The following is a 20126-nucleotide window of genomic DNA, read 5'->3' as shown; positions in this document are numbered from 1 at the left end:
CTCCCTGCACAAGCCCACCCACTCATCTCCATGGGTGCCCCTCAGCCACCACCACACACCCACGAGGCCTCCCTCAGCCACCCTCATGAGGCCGGTGCACCAGGGCTCCTTCAGCACTGGCTCCTCCCGGTCCCTCCCAGCGTTCAGATGGTGACACCATGTCCACCAGCAGCACTGGCCCTGGCCAGCATCCCACAAACACTGTCCCTGGTCCCAAGCTCAATAGATGCCCCCACCTTTCGCACCCTCGGTGGTCACTTGTGTCCACCCCCAATGGTACCCAGAGTCCTGGGGTCAAGAGGGGACCTCACAGCCACTCCCCCTGCTGCCCAGCCTGGGTCTCAGGGCCACGTCCTAGCTGGACAAGGGCATGGTGGGGCCATGGCTCCTTGTGGGCCAGCCCCAGCCCCGGCCAAGGCAGTTCATGTTCCCATCTGCCCGAGGACCCCCCCACAGGGCTGCTGGGGGCTTCCCGAGTGGTCTGTCCTGGGGTGCTCAGTGCTGACCTGGCACCCATGGTGGGCTGGGAGCTGCATTGCTGGGGTCTCTGGGCCCCAAGCCAGGCCTTGGCACAGGGCCCACTACCCCCCTGCCACCCTCCCCCAACCAGGTGTGAAGAAGCTTCTCTCAGTTTCTCCCCAAGTGACTCATTTGGGGCAAACTTGGCCCTGGAGAGCACATGCAAATGGCTGTTTGTTCCACACCAAAATACATGCTTCTCACACTCTGAGGTCGTTTCCAGAAATAGCTTGCCCCGACTCCCCACCTGCAGCCCCACCACAGCCCCCCTCAGCATGGCCAGGCTGGCCAGGCCTCAGATTCAGGCGACCCTCCCCCTCCCCTGGGGCAGAGCCCACCCAGCCCACCAGACCCATCTCGGTCAGTGACACAGTGACCACCTTGCCCATGGTGACTTCAATGAGTTAAAGTGGTTCTGAGATTGTTTCCATCTCTATAACTCAAGCCCACAGGCCCTGCTGCTGGCCTGGCCTGGGGAGCAGAGGGGGGGCTTGCAGGGGACCATCTCCAGGTCCCTGCTGGTCCCCACCTTGCAGGAGAGAACAGCCAGGCTCCTCAGGGCCAGGGAGCTGTCCTGAGGTCATGTGGGGATGGGCACTGTGGGCCCACATAGTGTCGCAGACCCTGAACCCTCATCAGCTTTTCTCTCTGTGACTCCCTGATCCTGACTGGCCCTGACTGGCCATCTCCTGTCCTGGCCTGTCCTCACCCTGCCCTGGTCCTGGCCACACTCTGTCTCCATCCTACTCTCCAGCTCCATCTCTTCCTCAGACATTCTCCTCATCCCTCTTCTTGCCATTCATGTCTCCCCTGTCTCCCCCTGTCTCTACCTGTCTCTCCCTGTCACTCCCTGTCACTCCCTGTCTCTCCCTGTCTCTTCCTGTCTCCCCCATCTCTCCCTGTCACTCCCTGTCTCTCTCTGTATCTCCCTGTCTCTCCTTGTCACTCCCTGTCTCTCCTCATCACTCCTTGTCATTCCCTGTCTCTTCATGTCTCCCCCTGTCTCTCCCTGTCCCCCATCTCTCCCTGTCTCTCTCTGTCACTCCCTGTCTCTCCCTGTCTCCTGTCTCCCCCTGTCTCCCCCTGTCACCCCTTCTCTCCCTGTCTCTCTCTGTCACTCCCTGTCTCTCCCTCTATCCCTCTGTCTCCCCCATCTCTCCTATCTCTACCTGTCACTCTCTGTCTCTCCATGTGTCTCCCTGTCTCCCCCATCTCTCCCTGTCATTCCCTCTGTCCCCTGTCTCTCTCTGTCTCTACCTGTCACTCTCTGTCTCTCCATGTCTCTCCCTGTCTCCCTCTGTCTCCCTCTGTCTCTCCATGTCTCTCCCTGTCTCCCCCTGTCTCTCTCTGTCACTCCCTCTCTCCCCCTGTCTCTCCCTGTCTCCCTCTGTCTCCCCCATCTCTCCCTGTCTCTACCTGTCACTCTCTGTCTCTCCATGTGTCTCTGTCTCTCCCCTGTCTCTCCCTGTCTCTCCCTGTCACTTCCTGTCTCTCTCTGTCTCTCCCTGTCTCCCCCTCTATCTCTCTGTCTTTCCATGACTCCCCCTGTCTCTCCCTGTCTCCCTATCTCTCCCTGTCATTCCCTCTCTCCCCTGTCTCTCTCTGTCTCTACCTGTCACTCTCTGTCTCTCCATGTCTCTCCCTGTCTCCCCTGTGTCTCCCTGTCTCCCCCATCACTCCCTCTCTCTGCCTCTGTCTCCCCATGCTTGTCTGTCTCTGTCTCTATCTTGTCTCTCTGTTTATCTGTCTCTGTACCTCTCTGCATCTCTCCACCACTGTGTGTCTCTGTCTGTCTGTCTATGTCCTCTCTGTGTCCTCTTTGTCTCTCTTTCTCTGCCTCTCACCCTCTCACTGTGTCTCTCTTTGTCTCTGTCCCTGTCTCTCTTTGTCTATCTCTTTCTCCCTGACTCTGTCTCTCTGTGTCTCTCTGTCTCTGTCTCTTACTGTATCTTCCTCTCTGTCTCTATCTCTGTCCCTCTCTTTTTATTTCTTTGTATCTCTGTCTCTCTGGATCTCTCTGCTTCTTTCCATCTCTGTGTCTCTGTCTCTCTCTCTCCTCTCCCCTTCCCTCCACTTCTGTCTCTCTCTCTGTGTCTGTATGTCTCTCTTCCTCTCTGTGCCTCCCTGTCTATCTCTGTCTCTCTTCATGTGTCTCCCTGTCTTTTCCTCTACCCACCTCTCTCTTTCCCTCTGTCTCTGTCTCTCCCTCCCTCTGTGTCTCTGTCTGTCTCTCTGTGACTCCCTCTGTCTTTCCCTCCTCTGTCGGTCTGTCACTCTCCACTGTGTTTCCCTTTGTCTTAAACTGGTGAATCTAGGAAAAAAACCCAAAACAGGCTCTTCTGCTCTTTTCAAAATGACCTGTGCTCTACAACCACCACTGGTGACAAGGGGACTGCTCCTTCCAGAAGGTTCCCAGCTGACACGTGAGGAAGGAATGAAAGGAATGGGGCCAATTCTGACCCTTCAGGACATGATGGCTGAGGCCAGTGGGCCTGGTATTGTGACACCCTGGAGCCTCCCGAGCTGGTGGTCCACCCACATGCAGGCACTTCTCAGAGTCCCCACACGGGCAAGCCTGGGGGCCAGTACTGGGAAGCAATGGCCAGTGGCCGCCCACACCCTCCATGATCTCCACACAGAGAGCCGGGGTGCACCCCATGGCACTGAGGGCCTGAGGAGCGGGGCTGCCCCAGGGCCCACCACCCACTGTCAGGACTGCAGGGAGGGCAGGGGAGCAGGGCAAGCCCCCCCAGGGGAACCGACAAGGGCAAAGGGCACCATGCAGGGGGCACAGGGGCCAGGTCCTGAGGCTGAGGTGGTGGGGGAACTCAAGTAGGTCTCTGTGACACGAAGGGCTGTGAGCCGTCACTTAGAGTGATAAGGACGGCATGCTGTCTGCAAGTCCTCCTGGCCTCTGGAGACACACATGGAAGACTACAGACGAGGTCTGGGGCACCTGAAATGGCTGCAGTGGGTGGACACGCTGGGCACACCCCACTAAGGCCCCTCACACACAGGCCCTCCCAGCAAGTGGTTTCAGATGGACCTTCCGGTGTGCCAGGCCAACGTGGAGAGGCCCAGAGGGACACAGACACAGGAGAGGGGAGGCAGACAGAGAGTCAGATGCCCCCTGACTCCACCCCAGGCGCCTGGGCTCAGTCAGAGCACAGCCAATGTCCCCCACTTCAAGGTGCCCACCTGGCCCTGTTGCCCCTCCTCACTGCCCTCCTACCCAGCCTGCCCTGTACAGCTGTTCACCAACCTCTCAACTCCTCAGGAAGAGCCTTGGTCAGAACCCACACAGATCCCTGTGGACACCAGGCCCCACGCACGGCCCCACCAGGGCCCTCCCTCCACTCTGGAAACTGGTCATGTGCATCACTGTCAGGCTCTGCTGCCTGGCCTGCTCTGTGGCTGTCTCCTGGGCACTGTCTCCACAGCAGCAGGCCCAAGCTTCTGACTGTCAGTCCCTTGCAGGAGACCCTGCACCAGCCCCAAGCCTGAGCCCCCAGGACCGAGGTCCCAGTGACCTTGCCCCAGGGTCTCCTGTCTCTCCTGGTGCAGGGACCCCTCCCAGCCTCTTGGCTGGGCCCAGGCAGGGCTGGGTGTCTCCACCAGCCTCAACCAGCACAGAGATAGTGCACAGGGCAGAGGACAGAGGGCATCTCAGCAACCCCCGGATCCAGGCCCTGAGCTGTGGGTGGCCCCTGCCACCTGCTCTGCCCCCTCCCCACACACAGGCCCCAGGCTCTGACTCAGAGCTCGCTGGACCACTTCCAGCTGCCCCTGACCCCTTCCCCTGTGCTCCCACACTGCTTGTGTCCAGGGCCTTCCCAAGCAGAGGGCGCATGCCCACCTCACAGATGGGGCCCAGAGGCAGGCAAGGGGTACACGGCCAGTGAGCCATGGGGCTGGCGAATCCCTATGCCTGGGATGTTCTCACCTCCTAGGGAACATCCCAGCCTGGAGAGCTTCAGTGGGCCTCCATCAGCCCAAAGGGCTGCAGGGAGGAGTGTGCACGAGAGGGAGTATGAGCGTGTGAGTGTGTGTGAGAGAGTGTGGGTGAGTGTAATTGTATCAGTGTGAGAATGTGTGAGGGTGTGGGTGTGTTTGAGTGAGAGCGTGAAATAGTTGAGTTGAGTGTGAGTGTGTGTGTGAGAGTAAGTGTGTGTCTATTTGTCTCTGGACATGAGTTAAGTGTGTGGCTTGAGAGTGCGGGAGTCAGATTTGGTCAGGGGTTTTCCTAATTTTTCCTTCTGTGCAGGGTGGCAAGTGTGGCTGTGTGTGTGAGTGTGTGCATGTGTGCGCGCGTGTGTGCGATGCCTGAGCCCACTACCATCCTCTCCAGCCCCTTCCTGTCTGTGTCTGGCTGTCCCTCTGTGGGTCTCCCTCTGTGGGCTTCTCTCCCCTGCCTTGGCTCTGCATCTCCCTGTGTCTGCCTCTGTCTGTCTGTCTGTCTGTCTGTCTGTCTGTCTGTCCCTGTCTCTTTCCCATCTGTCTGTCTCTCTTCCTGTCACTGTCTGTGTCTCTGACCTCGGCACAGTGTCCCCGGGCATAAGACATGGCTCTGCCTTGAGCCCGGTGGGGTGTGCCTGCCCTGGCCCAGGGCCTACTGGGGGTGGCTGCTGGGGTCCCCGGGCTGTGCCCATGCTTGGAGGCTGGCCAGGGGGCCCAGTGTGGTGGAACAGGAGGGAGCGGCGCATGGAGTGCAGGCCCGGGAGCGGTCTGTGCCAGACCCTGCAGTGCTGGTGCCCTGCCTGGGCCTGGCTGAGTCGTGGCCTCAGACCCCGTGAGGGCTGCAGGCCCCAGAGCCCTGCGGCTGGTGAGACACGCAACGGCCTGGCCCGAACGAGGTGGATGGCAGAGAAGAGGGTGCAGATTTGGGTGGGTCCTCGGCTGACCCTGACAGACCCTGGCTGACTTTTGCTAATTCTGCCTGGTCTTGGCCTTGGTAAGGCCTAGTCACGGCCCCACAACCACCAGATGGGGACAAGGGGACTGCTCCTTCCTGGAGGTTCCCAGCTGACACGTGAGGAGGAATAGAAGCAACGGGGCCCCTCCTGACCCTCCAGGCCATGACAGCTGAGTTCAGTGGGCATGATGTCAGGACACCCTGGAGTCTCCTGGGTTGGTGCTCCCCCTACATGTGGGCATCTATCGGGCTGCCCCTGGCTGCCCCTGAGCAGACCTGTGTGATCCTGATGCCCTGGCTGACTCTGGACAGACCTCTGTTTAATTCTGTCTGAACTTGTCCTCTCTGAGGTTTGACCCTGGTTGACCCAGCTCATCTGGGCTGACATTGATTGGTTCAGGATGATCCTGGGTGGCCCTGGGCAGACCCTGGGCTGCTGGGCTCTGCTGTGGGGAGGGGGCTGTGGCATTCTGCAGGCTGCGGGGCAGGGGGATGTTCACTGCCCTAGAAGGGCTCTTCGGGGTTCTGGTCCATCGCCCAGGCCCCAGGCCCATCTGGACAAGTCTCGGTTTGGGGCATGAGCTCAGAACAACAGGCTCTGGCTGGAACACCTGGGCTGGGGTGTGCTCACAATGACTCAGCTGCCCCATAATGTTATTTTGAAAGTTTCAGCAGGTGATCAGGCACAGGAGACTTGAGAAGAAAGAGAAAAACAAGAAAACAGAAGCACCAATGCCTCCCCCTCATGTTCCCACCCCATGCGCCCAAGCCCTCTCTCCCCATGTGGACCTCTGGGCATGGAGACCCCATAGACAGAGTTCTGGCTCAGGCCACCTGGGCCTGGGACCACTCTCTTTCCACCAAGTCAGCCTGGCACATACATACCTCTCTGGGAACTGGAAAGGAGGAAGCCAGGTGCTGGGTTGTCATTTCATCCTCATCCAGTGCCAGATGAAGAGGGGAAGGGCCCCTCAGAGGCTTCCTGTCCTCCATGTGGGCCACTTGATAGGGAGGGTCAGGGCTTAGGACCCCAGGTAGGGAAGTAGGACTCAGGAGCTGAGAAAGGATGATGTGGGATGATGAGCACATTGCAGAGGCAGGGTAAGGGGGAATAAGACCAAGACCTGGCTGAGCAAGGGGACCAGACCAGGGGGCCAGAAGCAGTGTCCAGGGACCAGGACCAGGGCTCAGAGCTCTGACTGTGTCTAATGAGCAGGACCAGGGTCTAGTGAGCAGGGCCACAGCCAGCAATCAGGACCAGGGATCAGGGATCAGGACCAGGGCTCAGAGACCAGGACCAGGGCACAGTGAGCAGGACCAGGGCTCAGGGATCAGGACCAAGGCTCAGTGAGCAGGACCAAGGCTCAGGGAAGAGGACCAGGGCTCAGGGAGCAGGACCAGGGCTCAGGGATTAGGACCAAGGCTCAGGGCTTAGGACCAGGGCTCAGGGAGCAGGACCAGGGCTCAGGGAACAGGGCCAGGGCTCAGTGAACAGGACTAGGGCTCAGGATCAAGACCAGGGCTCAGTGAGCAGAACCAGGACTCAGTGAGCAGGACCAAGGTTCAAGGATCAGAACCAGGGCTCAGTGAGCAGGGCAAGGGCTCAGGACCAGGACTCAGTGAGCAGGACTAGGGTTCAGGGATCAGAACCAGGGCTCAGTGAGCAGAACCAGGACTCAGTGAGCAGGACCAAGGTTCAAGGATCAGAACCAGGGCTCAGTGAGCAGGGAAAGGGCTCAGGACCAGGACTCAGTGAGCAGGACTAGGGTTCAGGGATCAGGACCAAGGCTCAGTGAGCAGGACCAGAGCTCAGGGAACAGGACCAGGGCTCAGGGACCAGGACCAAGGTTCAGGGATAAGAATCATGGCTGAGTGAGCAGGACCAGTGCTCAGTGAGCAGGACTAGTGTTTAGAGATCAGAACCAAGGCTCAGTGAGCAGGGCCAGGGCTCAGTGAGCAGGACCAGGGCTCAGGATCAGGACCAGGGTTCAGGGATCAGAACCAGGGCTCAGTGAGCAGGACCAAGGCTCAAGAATCAGAACCAGAGCTCAGTGAGCAGAGCAAGGGCTCAGGACCAGGACTCAGTGAGCAGGACTAGGGTTCAGGGATCAGGACCAAGGCTCGGTGAGCAGGACTAGGGTTGAGGGATCAGAATCAGGGCTTAGTGAGCAGGACCAGGGTTCAGGGATCAGAACCAGTGCTCAGTGAGCAAGACCAGGGCTCAGTGAGCAGGATCCGGGCTAAGGGATCAGGACCAGGGCTCAGGGATCAGAACCAGGGCAGAGCGAGCAGGATCAGGACTCAGTGAGCAGGACCAGGGCTCAGGGATCAGGACCAGGGCTCAGTGAGCAGGACCAGGGCTCAGGGAACAGGACCAGGTCTCAGGGACCAGGACCAAGACTCAGGGATCAGAACCAGTGTTCAGTGAGCAGGGCCAGGGCTCAGTGAGCAAGACTAGTGTTCAGGGAACAGAACCAGAGCTCAGTGAGCACAGCCAGGGCTCAGTGAGCAAGACTAGGGTTCAGGGATCAGAACCAGTGCTCAGTGAGCAAGACCAGGGCTCAGTGAGCAGGATCCGGGTTCAGGGATCAGGACCAGGGCTGAGGGATCAGGACCAGGGCTCAGTGAGCAGGACCAGGGCTCAGGGAACAGGACCAGGTCTCAGGGACCAGGACCAAGATTCAGGGATAAGAACCAGTGTTCAGTGAGCAGGGCCAGGGCTCAGTGAGCAGGACTAGGTTTCAGGGATCAGAACCACGGCTCAGTGATCAGAACCAGGGCTCAGTGAGCAGGACTGGGGTTCAGGGATCAGAATCAGGGATCAGTGAGCAGGACCAGGGCTCAGGATCAGGACCAGGGCTCAGTGAGCAGGACTAGGGTTCAGGGATCAGAACCAGAGCTCAGTAAGACCAGAGCTCAGTGAGCAGAACCTGGACCCAGGCATCTGGACCAGGTCTCAGGGACCAGGACTAGGGTTCAGGGACCAGGACCAGGGTCCAGTGAGCAGGATCAGGGCTAAATAGTCAGAACTAGGGCTCAGTGAGCAGGGCCAAGGCTCAGGGATCAGAACCAGGGCTCACTGAGCAAGACCAGTGCTCCAAGATCAGAACCAGGACTCAGTGAGTTGAACTAGAGCTCAGTGAGCAGGGGCAAAGCTCAGTGATCAGGACCAGGGCTCAGTAAGGAGAAGCAGGGCTCAGTGAGCAGGAGCAAAGCTCAGGGATCAGAGCCAGAGCTCAGAGATCAGTATGAGGGCTCAGAGAGCAGGACCAGGTCTCAGTGAGCAGAGCCATGACTCAGTGAGCAGGACCATGGCCCAGTGAGCAGGACCAAGGCAAAGTAAACAGGACAAGGGCTCAGGGATTAGAACCAGGGCTCAGTGAGCAGGAAGTAGGCTCAGGGATATGTACCAGGGCTCATGAATCAGGACAAATGTCCACTGACCAAGACGAGGGCTCAGTGAGCAGGGCCGGGCTGGGCCCAGACCAGAGAACTGGGCCCATTTCTTGGGAGGGGTCTTGTTTTGTACTCCCCTTTGCAATACTCCTCTTGTAGACCCATGCTTTACACAGAACCTGGTCTGGTGCCTTAAGCCCGAGGGCCCCCCGCCATGTCTTGTGAACCTGCCTTGGGCCCAGGGGCTGGCGTCATCTCTCCATAGCCTCCCCATTCCCTTCCCGTCCCCTCACTCAGAGTCAGAGAACATCTGCATTTGTGATGAGTTTATTGCACCAGGATGGCTTGCGTAGGGATGGGTGGCTGGCTTTCATGCCGGGCTGAGCTTGGGGTCCAGCGGGACTCGAGGAGGCTCTCCCATGGTCCTCCCTGCACACACAGGTGAGTCCGGCTTGGAAACTCCCAAGGCGGCAGGCTGTTTGCCTTGGGCTGGCTCCTGGGAGACTGAACCGATTCCTGCAGTGACTGCACCTGGTGGGAGGCAGATGCCCTGAGCCTGCTGACTCCCTGGCTGCCCTTGCTGTCTTGGGGGGATGACCTCCCTGGGCTACAAGACCCCCTGGTGCACGTGCTTTCTGGGCACCAAGTGCTGCCCCCCCACATGAGCCCACTGCCTTGCCTTCTTGCCTCCCCACCTGGGCCTGGCTGGCTCCTGCTCAGTACTGGGGGCCCTCTGGGTTGCCAGGCGGGCCCCGGACACTGGTCACGGTCAGTGCTGTGCTGTAGGAGAGGCTGAGCAGGAAGAGTGTGAGCAGGGTGACAGTGGTGGGCCACAGGCCAGCTCCCGGGGCGTCCTCCTCCAGGTCCTCCTGTGGCAGGTCCATCACCACCCAGGAAAGCAGGTCTTGACAATCTGTAAGACACTGGGAGCCTGGCAGGCGTGCCCCTGCATGGGTGGGGGCCGAACGAGCACCTTCCCCTCCCAGCACCCTGGGGCCGAGATGGAAGCAGTGTGGCTCCTTCCCTCATGGGGCTGAGGACAAAGAGGCTGGAAGGGGCCAGGATGTCATAGGACCCTGTCTCTGAGGGTCTCAGCACACCCTAGGGAGAGAGGCTGGCAGGGCAGCGGGGTGGGCACTGTCTTTGCTGCTCTAAGGAGAGCTCAGGCCCAAGGCCTCCTGGATCTCAGCCCTGTCTGTGTCCTCACCAAGCCCCTGCTTTTGGGCCGGCCTGGCCTGGGCCCTGAATGGGGTGAGAGAAATGGACACGCTCACCCTCAGCTGCTCCAGTTAGACACAGGTCTGAGTCTGTGTTGAATGCATCAAGGGCCCAATGGGCCCTCTGTTGCCCTCCCAGGGAGTGTAGATGATGAGCTATGAGGAGCAGGAAGGAGGGCCAGGTGAAGTCCACCGGGCATACCTGATGTCTTCAGGGTCTTAGGGCATAGGCCTCCCATGTTAAATAGGATTTGCACCTGCTTGTCATATGCTGACACATTCAGTCACTTATCTCTTTACACATCCATACATCCATTCTCCATCCATATATCCATTCATTCATCCATCATCCATCCATCCAGCCATCCATCCATCATGTACCCTTTTATTCATCATATGTCCTGTGGTCCTTCCACCTACCTGCCTGTGTCCATCTCTTGGTTCAGCTCCTCATCTACTTATTTTCCTCCCTTCCCTGTCTCCTTAGGAAGCTGGTTCTTGGGCAGGTCCTGGGGCCCTGGCAGTTAGAAAACCTTCATGGTGGCAGTGTTTCCCCAGTAAGCACCTTGCTCTCCCTACTGCCTTTTGGTGACTGGACCCTCAAGAGGGGAGCAGTAGGCAGGATGCTTAGGGGTCCCCACTTTATCTTGGTCCTTGGAGCAAAGGGAGGCAACCAAAAGTCCAGGTCCCCTGGGGAGGCTCAGAAGGTGTCTAAGACAAGGGCAGGGGCCCTGGTGCCAGGCGTCCCTGGTGGTCATGGGACTGTCCTTTCCATTGTGTTTCCCCTGGCCTCCTTTCCTCCTTCTGGGAGCCCTACACAGGGGCTGGGACAAGTCTTGTCCCTCAGATGCCTACCTACCCCTGCCCCCACCCTACAGCTTGGGCCATACATGGGCTCAGGAAGGAATGAAAGGATTGAGTTTGGGGACTGGGCAGGGACCAGAGGCTGCCATGGAGGGTATGTGAAATCACTCCCTGAGCTGTGCCCAGTTGGGTGACTGGGAGGCCTGAGGCCAGGAGGACCTGGAACAGTGGGCTGGGCCTGGGAAACCTGCTGGGGGCTTGAATGAGGATTTGCATTGCCTTCCTGGGACAGGGGCTGTGAACATTCTAAACCTGTAAGGTTCAGATGTGTGTGCACCCACATGAGTGTGAGCATGCATGGACATGCGTGTGCCCAGGTGAGCATGTGCCCATGTGAGTGTGAGCATGTGGGGGACATGTGTGCTCCCATGTGAGTGTGAGTACACAAGGACATGTGCGCACCTACATGAATGTGAGCATGCAAAGACATGTGTGCACCCATGACTGAGTGCTCAGAGGTTGTATGTTTGCTCCCCTGAGTGTGAGCATGCAGAGGATGTGTGTGCCCCCATGTGCACAACCATGTGTTGTAGGTGGGGAGGACTGCGCCCAGGCAGGGAGTGTCTGCTTTGTGAGTCAGTAGGGCTGGCCTGCATCTTCATGTCGTGCCCACCGAGGGTGCGAGGGGCCCTGGAACCCAGCCCTCCTGCCCTGGCCTTTCCCCTCGTGCCTTGGCCCATGCATGATGGCAGCGGACCCTTCCTGGCTGCCCAGCTCTGTTCCACCTTTCCCCCTCCTGCTGCCTTGAGAGGTGTTTTTGGGTACAAGAAGGTGCTTCCCAGGGAGTCTGCTGTACCCAGGACCCACCAGCTGTGCCTTCCTCCCACGACTCTGCCACCCCAGCTTTCATGTCAGCTCGGTCTCAGTCACTGTGCATGCACACTCCTGCACACGCGCGTGCATGTGCTCGCACGCACACACACACACACACACACACACACACACACACACACACACAAGCCCATGGGTGTGAGGGCGCATCCCAGGGCCAGGCTGAGAGGACCAGACAGGTGCCAGAGGGACATGTGGCTGCTTTGGGCCAGTGTGGAGTTTATTCGAAGGCAGGGTGGGCAGGCGCTGCCGCTCAGTAGCAGGTGCCATCCACCTCTGACAAGATCACGGACACATTGACGTGGGTGGGTTTACCCGCCAGGCGGTCGATGGTCTTCTGGGTGAAGTTCCGGGGTAGTGCCTCGTGGCCCACCATGCAGGAGAAGTTGTCCCCATTCTTCCACTGCTCAGCTTCCACGCGCAGCACGCTGGTCACGGCGAATGTATTGCCGGGGCCGGACTCATGCAGGGGGCTCCAGGTCAGGTACTTCTCTCGGGACAGCTCCTGGTTCCCGTGCTGCCACAGCACCAGCACGTCACTGGGGCTGAAGCCCCGCACCAAGCAGGTCAGTGTCACCATCTCGTTGAGGGCCAGCTCCTCAGAAGGTGGTGGCAGCAGGTGGACCTGGGGTGGCAAGAGGCTCCCTGGGGGCATAGAGGAGGCAAGTAAGGGGCGTGGGCAGGGAGAGAGAACCTTTGTCTGCTGGGTACCCTGTGCCCAGCCTCCATCTGTAAAATGTGGGCGGGGCACCCGGGTGTAGGGAAGCAGACTTAGGCATGTGCCTTGCACACTGTGGAGTGCTGGGTGGCCCCTCTCGGGTGGGGTCAAGACGCACCTGAGGCTTTGGTGATGGTCGCTGATAGTGGGCTCTTAGAGCCAGGATAGGTTGCAGTGCATGAGAAAGTGACTCCACGGTTCCACTGCTCGGCGCATCCTGGCAGGACGCTGGACACGGTGTAGCAGCCAAAGGAATCGCGTTCAGGGGTCCCCAGGATGGCGTCCTTCCCACCTGTGGGCTCCCAGGTGAAGGTGGCACCCTCGGGCTTTGCCAGGCCACTCAGTGTGCATGTGACGTTCGCACTGAAGCCCAGGAGCAAGTCCTCGAGGGCAGGCCGATGCAGCGTCAGCTGGGGCTGGCAGCAGGGGTTTGGTGGGCATTTGGGACACTCTGGAGAGAGAGAGGCAGCACAGTCAGCACAGCAGCACCCACTCAACCCCTCCCATGTCTCCTGATCCAGCCCTGCTGCCTCTCGGCCAACCACTTGGGGCTCATCTGGGGCCCACTCTTGCCTGAGGGGAGCCCCCGAGGGGAACATGTTTCCATTATGGAAACCTGATGGTCCCCACCCCTTCCTGGTCCAACCTCTGACCTTTGCTACAGGGCACGTCCACAGCCTTGCTGGGGTCGGAGCTGTATTTCACGTGGCATTTCTGAGACTGTTTCTCTGGGCACTGGTCGGCCGGCAGGGTCAGCTGGCTGCTCATGGTGTACAGGCCTCCGGCGTCTTGCACGGCGGGGAAGTTGCTGATAGAGGTGCCTTTCCCATTGTGGTCCCAGGTCACGTTCACAGACCCCGGTGGGAAGAAGCCCTGGACCAAGCAGCCGATGACCACTTGACCGTCTGAGTTGATGCTTTGGAGACTGAGTGGGAAGAGACTGGGTCTGGTCGCATCCACTGCAACAGGGGAGGATGCCCTGTGAGACTCCCAAGATGGCCCCACAAGGATGTCCACACCCACCTCTCCTTTGCCCTGGGCAAACAGCACAGGGAGAGCCCCTGGTTGCCCCCAGGTCACTCAGCTCACAGGCCAGGAACCTCAGCTTGGGACTGGGGGCCGAGTGCAGACGCATGACACCTGTACACACTCCTGGGAGCTCCAGCATGTGGACTGGACATGCTCTTTTATGTAGGCCACCTCCCTATTGAGTCAGTCATTACACGTGGCTCTCCACTGGCTGTTGGAGCCTGTGGGCACTGCTGGAGACTCAGCTCCCTCTGTCAGTGGTACAGCCATTCTCTCTCCCAGAGTTGGGGGTCATGAAAAGTGGGCCCAGATGGGGGACATAAATGAGCACAGAAGGGTCTGGGCCTGAAGCTCAGCCTGCCCTGGGGGACAGCGTGGTGGTGCCAAAGGGCATGCTGGGAAGGAGAGGGGACAAGAGCCTTCTTTGGCCCCCACTAAAACTTCTCTGGTCAGGGTCCAGGTAGAACCACTCCACTAGCTAACACCATCCCAGTCCCCCACAAGCAGAGGTCCACCTCGTGGCCTCCAGGGGTCTCAAGAAGAGAGGCCTAGTGAAATCAGCCCTTCAGAGATGTCCTTCCTGGACAGGCTGGGCACACAGGGCCCCCACTTGTATTCCCTTCAGGGCCACTAGTGATGGAAGAAGAGAGGACACGTGGCACAGGTATCCTGAGTATGCAAGGCCCTCATGTGTTCCTAAAACACAGGGGGAAGCCTAGCTGGGGAACAGAGCAGGGTTACCCAGGGATGATCCACACTGAATCCACCTCTTCCCATTCACCAGCTCCTAGCAGTCCAACTCAGCTCAGCCCAACTCAACCCAGCTCAGCCCAGCTCAGCTTAGCTGAGCCCACTCAGCTCAGAATAACCCAGCCCAGCTCAGCCCAGCTCAGCCCTACTCAGCTCAGCTCTGGTCAGCTCCCCTCTTAGACCCCATTCAGCCCAGACCAACTCAGCCCAGCTGAACCCCACTCAGCCCAACTCAACCCAGCACAGCTGAGTGTGGCTGGGACCCAGCTCAGCTCAGCTCATTTCAGCTCAGCCCAACTCAGTGCAGCTCAGCCCAGCCCAGCCCAGCCCAGCTCAGTCCAGCCAAGCTAAGCCCAACTCAGCTCAGCCCAGCTCAGCTCAACACAGCTCAGCCCAGCCCAGCTCAGCCCAGCCCAGCTCAGCCCAGCCCAGCTCAGCCCAACTGAGCTCAGCCCAGTTCAACCCTGTTCATTCCAGCCCAACTCAGTTCAGCTCTACTTAGCCTCCCGCTCAACCCAGCCCAACTCAGCCCAGCTCAACCACGCTCAGCTTAGCCCAGTTCATCTCAGTCCAACCCAGCTCAGCTCTGCTTAGCCCAACTCAGCCCAGTAGAGCTGAGCCCAGCTCAACCCAGCTCAGCCCAGCTCTGCTCAGCCCAACTTAGCCCAGTGAGCCCAACCTAGCTCAGCTCACCCAGCTTAGTCAAGCTTAGCTCAGCTTGGCCCAACTCAGCCCTGCTCAACCCTGCTCATCCCAAATCAGCCCAACCCAGCTCAGTCCAGCTCAGCCCAGGCCAGCCCAACCCAGCCCAGTTCAGCTCAGCCCAACTCAGCTCAGCCCAAATCAACCCAGCTCAGCCCAGCCCAGCCCAGCTCAGCTCAGCCCAGCTCAGCCCAACTCAGCCCAACAGTTCAGCCGAGCTCAGCCCAACACAGGACAGCCCAGCCAGCTCAGCCCAGCTCAGCACAACACAGCCCAGCTCAACTCAGCTCAGCCCAGTACAGCCCAGTTCAGCCCAGCCCAGCCAAGCTCATACCAGCTCAGTCCAGCTCAGTCCAGCTCAGTCCAGCTCAGCTCAGCTCAGCTCAGCTGAACTCAACCCAGCCCAGCTCAGCCCAACACAGCCGAACTCAACCCAGCTCAGCCCAACTCGGCTCAGCTGAACTCAGCTTAACTCAACCCAGCTTAGCTAAACCCAGCTCACCCCAACTCAGGTCAGCCCAACTCAGCACAGCTCAGCCCAGCACAACCCAGTTCATTCCAGCTCAGCCAAGCTCTTCCCAGCTCAACCCAGCTCAGTCTAGCCCAACACAGCCCAAATCAACCCAGCTCAGCCCAACTCAACCCAGCTCAGTTCAGCCCAACTTGGCTCAGCTGAACTGAGCCTAACTCAACCCATCTTAGCTAAGCCCAGCTCACCCCAACTCAGGTCAGCCCAACTCAGCACAGCTTAGTCCAACAAAGCTCAGCCCAGCACAGCTCAGCCCAGCTCAGCCCAGCTCAGCCCAACACAACCTAGTTCATCCCAGCTCAGCCCAGCTCAGCCCAGCTCAGCCCAGCTCAGCCCAGTGCAGCCCGCTTGGCTCAGATCAGCACATTTCAGCCCATCTAAGCTCAGCTCAGCCCAACTTTACCAGTTAGGCCCAGCTCAGCTCATCAAGTCCAGTTCAGTCCAGCCCAGCTCAGTCCAGTTCAGCCCAGTTCTTCCCAGCTCAGCTTTGACCAGGCCACAATAGCTCACCTCATTCCTATCTGGGTAGATCATCCTGTCCTGTGGTCCTGTTGGCTCTTGGAGGCTGTTCGCCTGTCCCCCATCCCTCTTTCTTGGTGCCTATTTTCCACACCTTTGGTTCTAGAAGGGCTCAGAGTGCCTGGCCAAGGAGGAGATGAGGCCTGACCAGCATCTGGGACCTACCTGCTGAAGACTGATGGAGGGGCCACCAAGGCTGAGAGAAGCCCAGGCTCCCATGGCCAGGGGCCCTGTGGTGTGGGTCCAATCTCAGACCCTCTGCAGAGGAGTTGGAGCAGGGAGAAGGCCAGGTCTGGCCTGGGACTTGCCTGGTGGCCGTGTGGCTTCAGCAGACCCCTGCCCCATCCTGGGCCCTTGTGCACCCGGGGTGAGGCAGACACTGAGGGACAGGCTGAGGATGGGCTTCAGGCTGAGTCATGAACCTTGTTGGGGTCACTCGCCCACTTCCTGTCCCACCAGTAACGGCCGCGCATCTCTACGTCATGTCTGGTCTGTGGTCTGGCTGTGGCAAGGCCAGGTGTGTGTGGCCTGGGCTGTGACCCCCAGGAGCCTGGCCCTGGCTGTGGTGGGGTCCTGACTCCTGTTGGCTGCTCACAGGGCTGGGCAGGGGGCCAAGATGCAGGGATGCAGGGATGCAGGGGTGAATCACTTGCAGTGGGGGCTCAGGGACACTGAGGCAGTGATGGCCCCAGAGGGGAGGCTGTGAGGGCTTGTGGGGCAGGGGTCTCGAGGCACAGGGCCTGCCCTGAGTGACCTCCAGTGAGTGGGCCACAGGGTCAGTTGAGAAGGCAGGAGCCACTCTGGCCTGGCGTGACCAGCGACTTCTGTGGGCATCTGGGGCCCAGACTGAGGCCTGGTGGATGCGAGGCCACGTCTAGGTGTGGGAGCCTGGAGCCCTGCTGGCTGGGGGACCCTGGGTGGCCCTGGCCCCCACCTGCCCCGTATCCTGCTCAGGGCTCTTCTGCCAGCCCCACCAGCCCCACTGGCACTGCCCCCACTTCACCCCAGCACGTGGCCCCAGCCTGACCAAGGGGCAGTGGGGCTCGTTTTGGATCTGTATTTATTCACTCAGTCATTTCTTCATATGTAGAAGGTTCTAGAGTGACAGACAGGAGCTGACTCTCCCCTCCAGAAAGCACATGGGCCTGTGTCACCACTGACTCTGGGTTCCTGGGGAGGGGCCAGCTCCTCACAGGGGTCGAGGTCCAGAGCAGGCAGAGCAGGAGAGCAGGATGTGGCCAGGGGGAGGGCAGTGTCTTTGGGAACCCAGGGCCCCAGGGTGCCACCCATGCCCGCACACCCAACACCAGCGAGACCTGCACTGGGGACAAGTGTCCCTGAAGCTCTACCTTCCCTCTGGCCTGTGAATCCCCAGGCCCTGCTCCCTCCATGGGGCCAGCAGCCCCAGCCTCCCTCACAGTGCCAGCCCCAGGGAGCAGGAGAAGTGAGCAAGGGCCATGTGAGGGGCCCCGTGGGGAAGTGCAATGCCTGGCATGGACAGAACTGGGGAGGGCAGGGGGGGCATGACCCTGAAGTGGGTGGGTGCAGATGCACGTGCAACTCGGGGCAGAAGAGGAGGTGCCTGCCGGGACCTGAGATGCAGCGTTGGGCCTGCGCGACCTGGTGGATGAGGCTGAGCTGAGGTGCACCCTGCCCTCCCATCTGACAGGGGCTGCACGGGTCCAGATGGGGGGGATGGTCCTGGGGACAGAACTCCCCGGGCTTCTCTGGAAGGAGGAGGGACTTCTGCTTGGCCAAGCCCCGCTGGTGCATAGGGTGTCCATGGCAAAAAACCATAGACTATGTGGCTGAAAACTACAGAAATTCACTTTCACGGTTCTGGAGGACAGACTTCAATGAAGATGTGGATAGGGCTTGGTCCATCTGGAGGCCCCAGGGAAAGGTCTTCGCTGCCACTTCCAGCCGATGGGGGTTCTACACACCCTTGGCTGGTGGCTGCATTGCCCCAATCTCCTCCTTGGTGGCTACATCTTCTCTCTCAGAAGGACACTCACCATTGGCTTGGGGGCCACCTGGACATTCTCATCTTAAGATCCTTAACTTTATTACACCTGTAAGGACCTTCTTTCCAAATAAGCTCTGTTCACAGGTTTCAGAGACTAGAGTGTGGACCTAGCTTTCGGGGTCAATATTCAGAGCACCATGGTGGGCTAATTAGGGGAGAGAAGGGTCCAGGGAGGCAACCTCTGGCTGCTGGGAGGTCTGTGAAGGCAGGGTTTTGGGCGTCCCCACTGTGGGCTGGGAGTGACCGTCTCTCCAACCTCCCAGGCTTGGCTGAGATGCCGTTCACTCTTGTGTGAGCTGAGCCTATTCTCATCCAGGGCCTGTGGAGGTATCTTGTGATCTGGGATGCAGGTCGGACAATGAGATGCAGCTCTGCCCTGCAGCTCCCAGGCAAGGAGGCAAGAAGGGGTCACCAGGCATTGGCTGGTCAGACCCTTGCAGAGGCAGTGGGAGTTGGGGCCTGGCTTCCTGAGGCTGTGTGTGTGCGTGTCTGTGTGAGTGTGTCTCTTAATATTTGTCCCCGAGTATGTGACAGTGTGTCTGTGAATTTATGTCCCCAAGAGTGAGACAGTGTGTCTGTGAATGTGTGTCCCTGAGCTTGTGACAGGGTGTCTATGAATGTGTGTCCCGAGTGTGTGATGGTGTGTCTGTGTGAGTGCACAGAGGGCAGGGGTTGCAGCCTGAAAGCCCCCTGCTCCTTGCTGTCCTTACGCCCAACCCTCAGCATCCCTGGAAGCCTGTGTTGCCCAGTCGTGCGCTTTCTACACCAGTGGGGGGCTGGGTGTCAAGGTCTGAGCCTTGGCAGGCTGCACACTCTCCACTGGAGCTCACTTTTGTCCCTGACCATGTCAGTCGTGTGCTGGGATGCCACCCAGCCCTGAGCCTGGCTCTGTGAAGGGCCATTGGGAGGCATGGAGTCTGCCACCGAAAAGGCCTGAGGGTTTGTCTGCGGGCACTGCAGCCAGTGCCCACCTAAAGAATGGTCTCAACCGCTCCCACGCCTCAGACAGGGCGAGGCCCCCCAAGCACACTCAGATCCAACCCTGATTTCCTCCTCCTTGTAACTGATGTAGCTATTGAAATATGTTTTTCCTATTCTTGGTTACTTGGCTTTTCCTTGCTGCCAGGGACTCACGTCTCACTCTTCTCTTTTTATTGGTTCCTGAGCACTCTCTGTGTATGTGGTAGCCCTGCCCTTCATCATGTGTGTTCACATGTTCTACATCCATACCCAGTGGGCAGGTCTGTCCGACCAGGGAAACTGCCTCTTTACCTGGGAGAAGGGCTCCACCTCATGCCTCCCCACCCCATTTTTGGCCTAGTGGCCATCACTGGAGGCCTCTGGCTCCTACCTCTGGTGCACCAGGTTCCTTCTTGGGGATGACTGTGGCCAGCCCCCATGGCTCTTGCTGGCTGCTACCACTTGCTTGGCCCCCTGGGATGCCCAGGCTGGCTGGGGAAGCAAGGGGCCGAGGTCTGGCATGCTGTGTGCCTAGCGGGTGGGCCAGTCTGGGGGGGACCATTGGTCCTGGAGGCTGACACTGGCCCTGACCTATTGAGTGTGCAGCTGCATTCCTGTGGCCCCTGCACTCACCTCAGGGGCTTGGGGTTTGGCTCCTGTGTTAGTGTGGGAAGGGTCAGTGGGTCCGGTCGGGAAGCCACTGAGCAGGTGTGCTGGGCACCACGCCGAGGCATTTCTGGGGCATCGAAGGGAAGGTATAGGCAGCTGCCAGCCACTTGGGCCTTTAGGGACCCCTAAGTGCCATGTATCCCTCGTCTGACCAACCCCATGGGACCACAGGCATCCCCTTCAATGCACACTCAGGGAGGATGGGGTTTGTAAAAGAAAAACTTTACTAAGAAATCCCCCGGAAAGGAACCTGAACTGCCAAGCCAGGAGCAAGACCACAGTGGATGGGGTGGGGCTACTGCACCACACCAGCCTCTCTGTGCACCTGTGGGACCCCTTCTCCCACCCATGGCACCCTGCCCCATCCCCAAACAGCCTCAGGGATGCTCCCAAGAAGGGCTTCCCCGACTCCACATTCTGCGGGGCAGGGTTGCGGTGGACGGCAGCAAGGGCGAGCAGTGGGACAGGGCTCGGCACCAGGGCCG

At 59.4% G+C, this 20126-nt stretch overlaps 1 gene segment (V, D, J or C); it reads right to left on the bottom strand.

Moving 5' to 3' along the window:
- Nucleotides 1–11992: 11992 nt before the first annotated feature.
- Nucleotides 11993–13592, bottom strand: LOC129061254 (immunoglobulin heavy constant alpha 2-like). The segment is given in 4 exon segments: nt 11993–12384; nt 12576–12908; nt 13111–13416; nt 13547–13592. Coding segments are annotated over 4 exon segments (1077 nt in total).
- Between the last annotated feature and the right edge of the window lie 6534 nt (nt 13593–20126).

This window comes from Pteronotus mesoamericanus, unplaced genomic scaffold (assembly GCF_021234165.1).
Source record: "Pteronotus mesoamericanus isolate MK-2021 breed Mesoamerican mustached bat unplaced genomic scaffold, CSHL_Meso_final scaffold_582, whole genome shotgun sequence".
In the NCBI taxonomy this organism is placed as follows: domain Eukaryota; kingdom Metazoa; phylum Chordata; class Mammalia; order Chiroptera; family Mormoopidae; genus Pteronotus; species Pteronotus mesoamericanus.
Note: the sequence above shows the minus strand (reverse complement) of the source record. Positions and strands in the feature narration are given on the sequence as shown.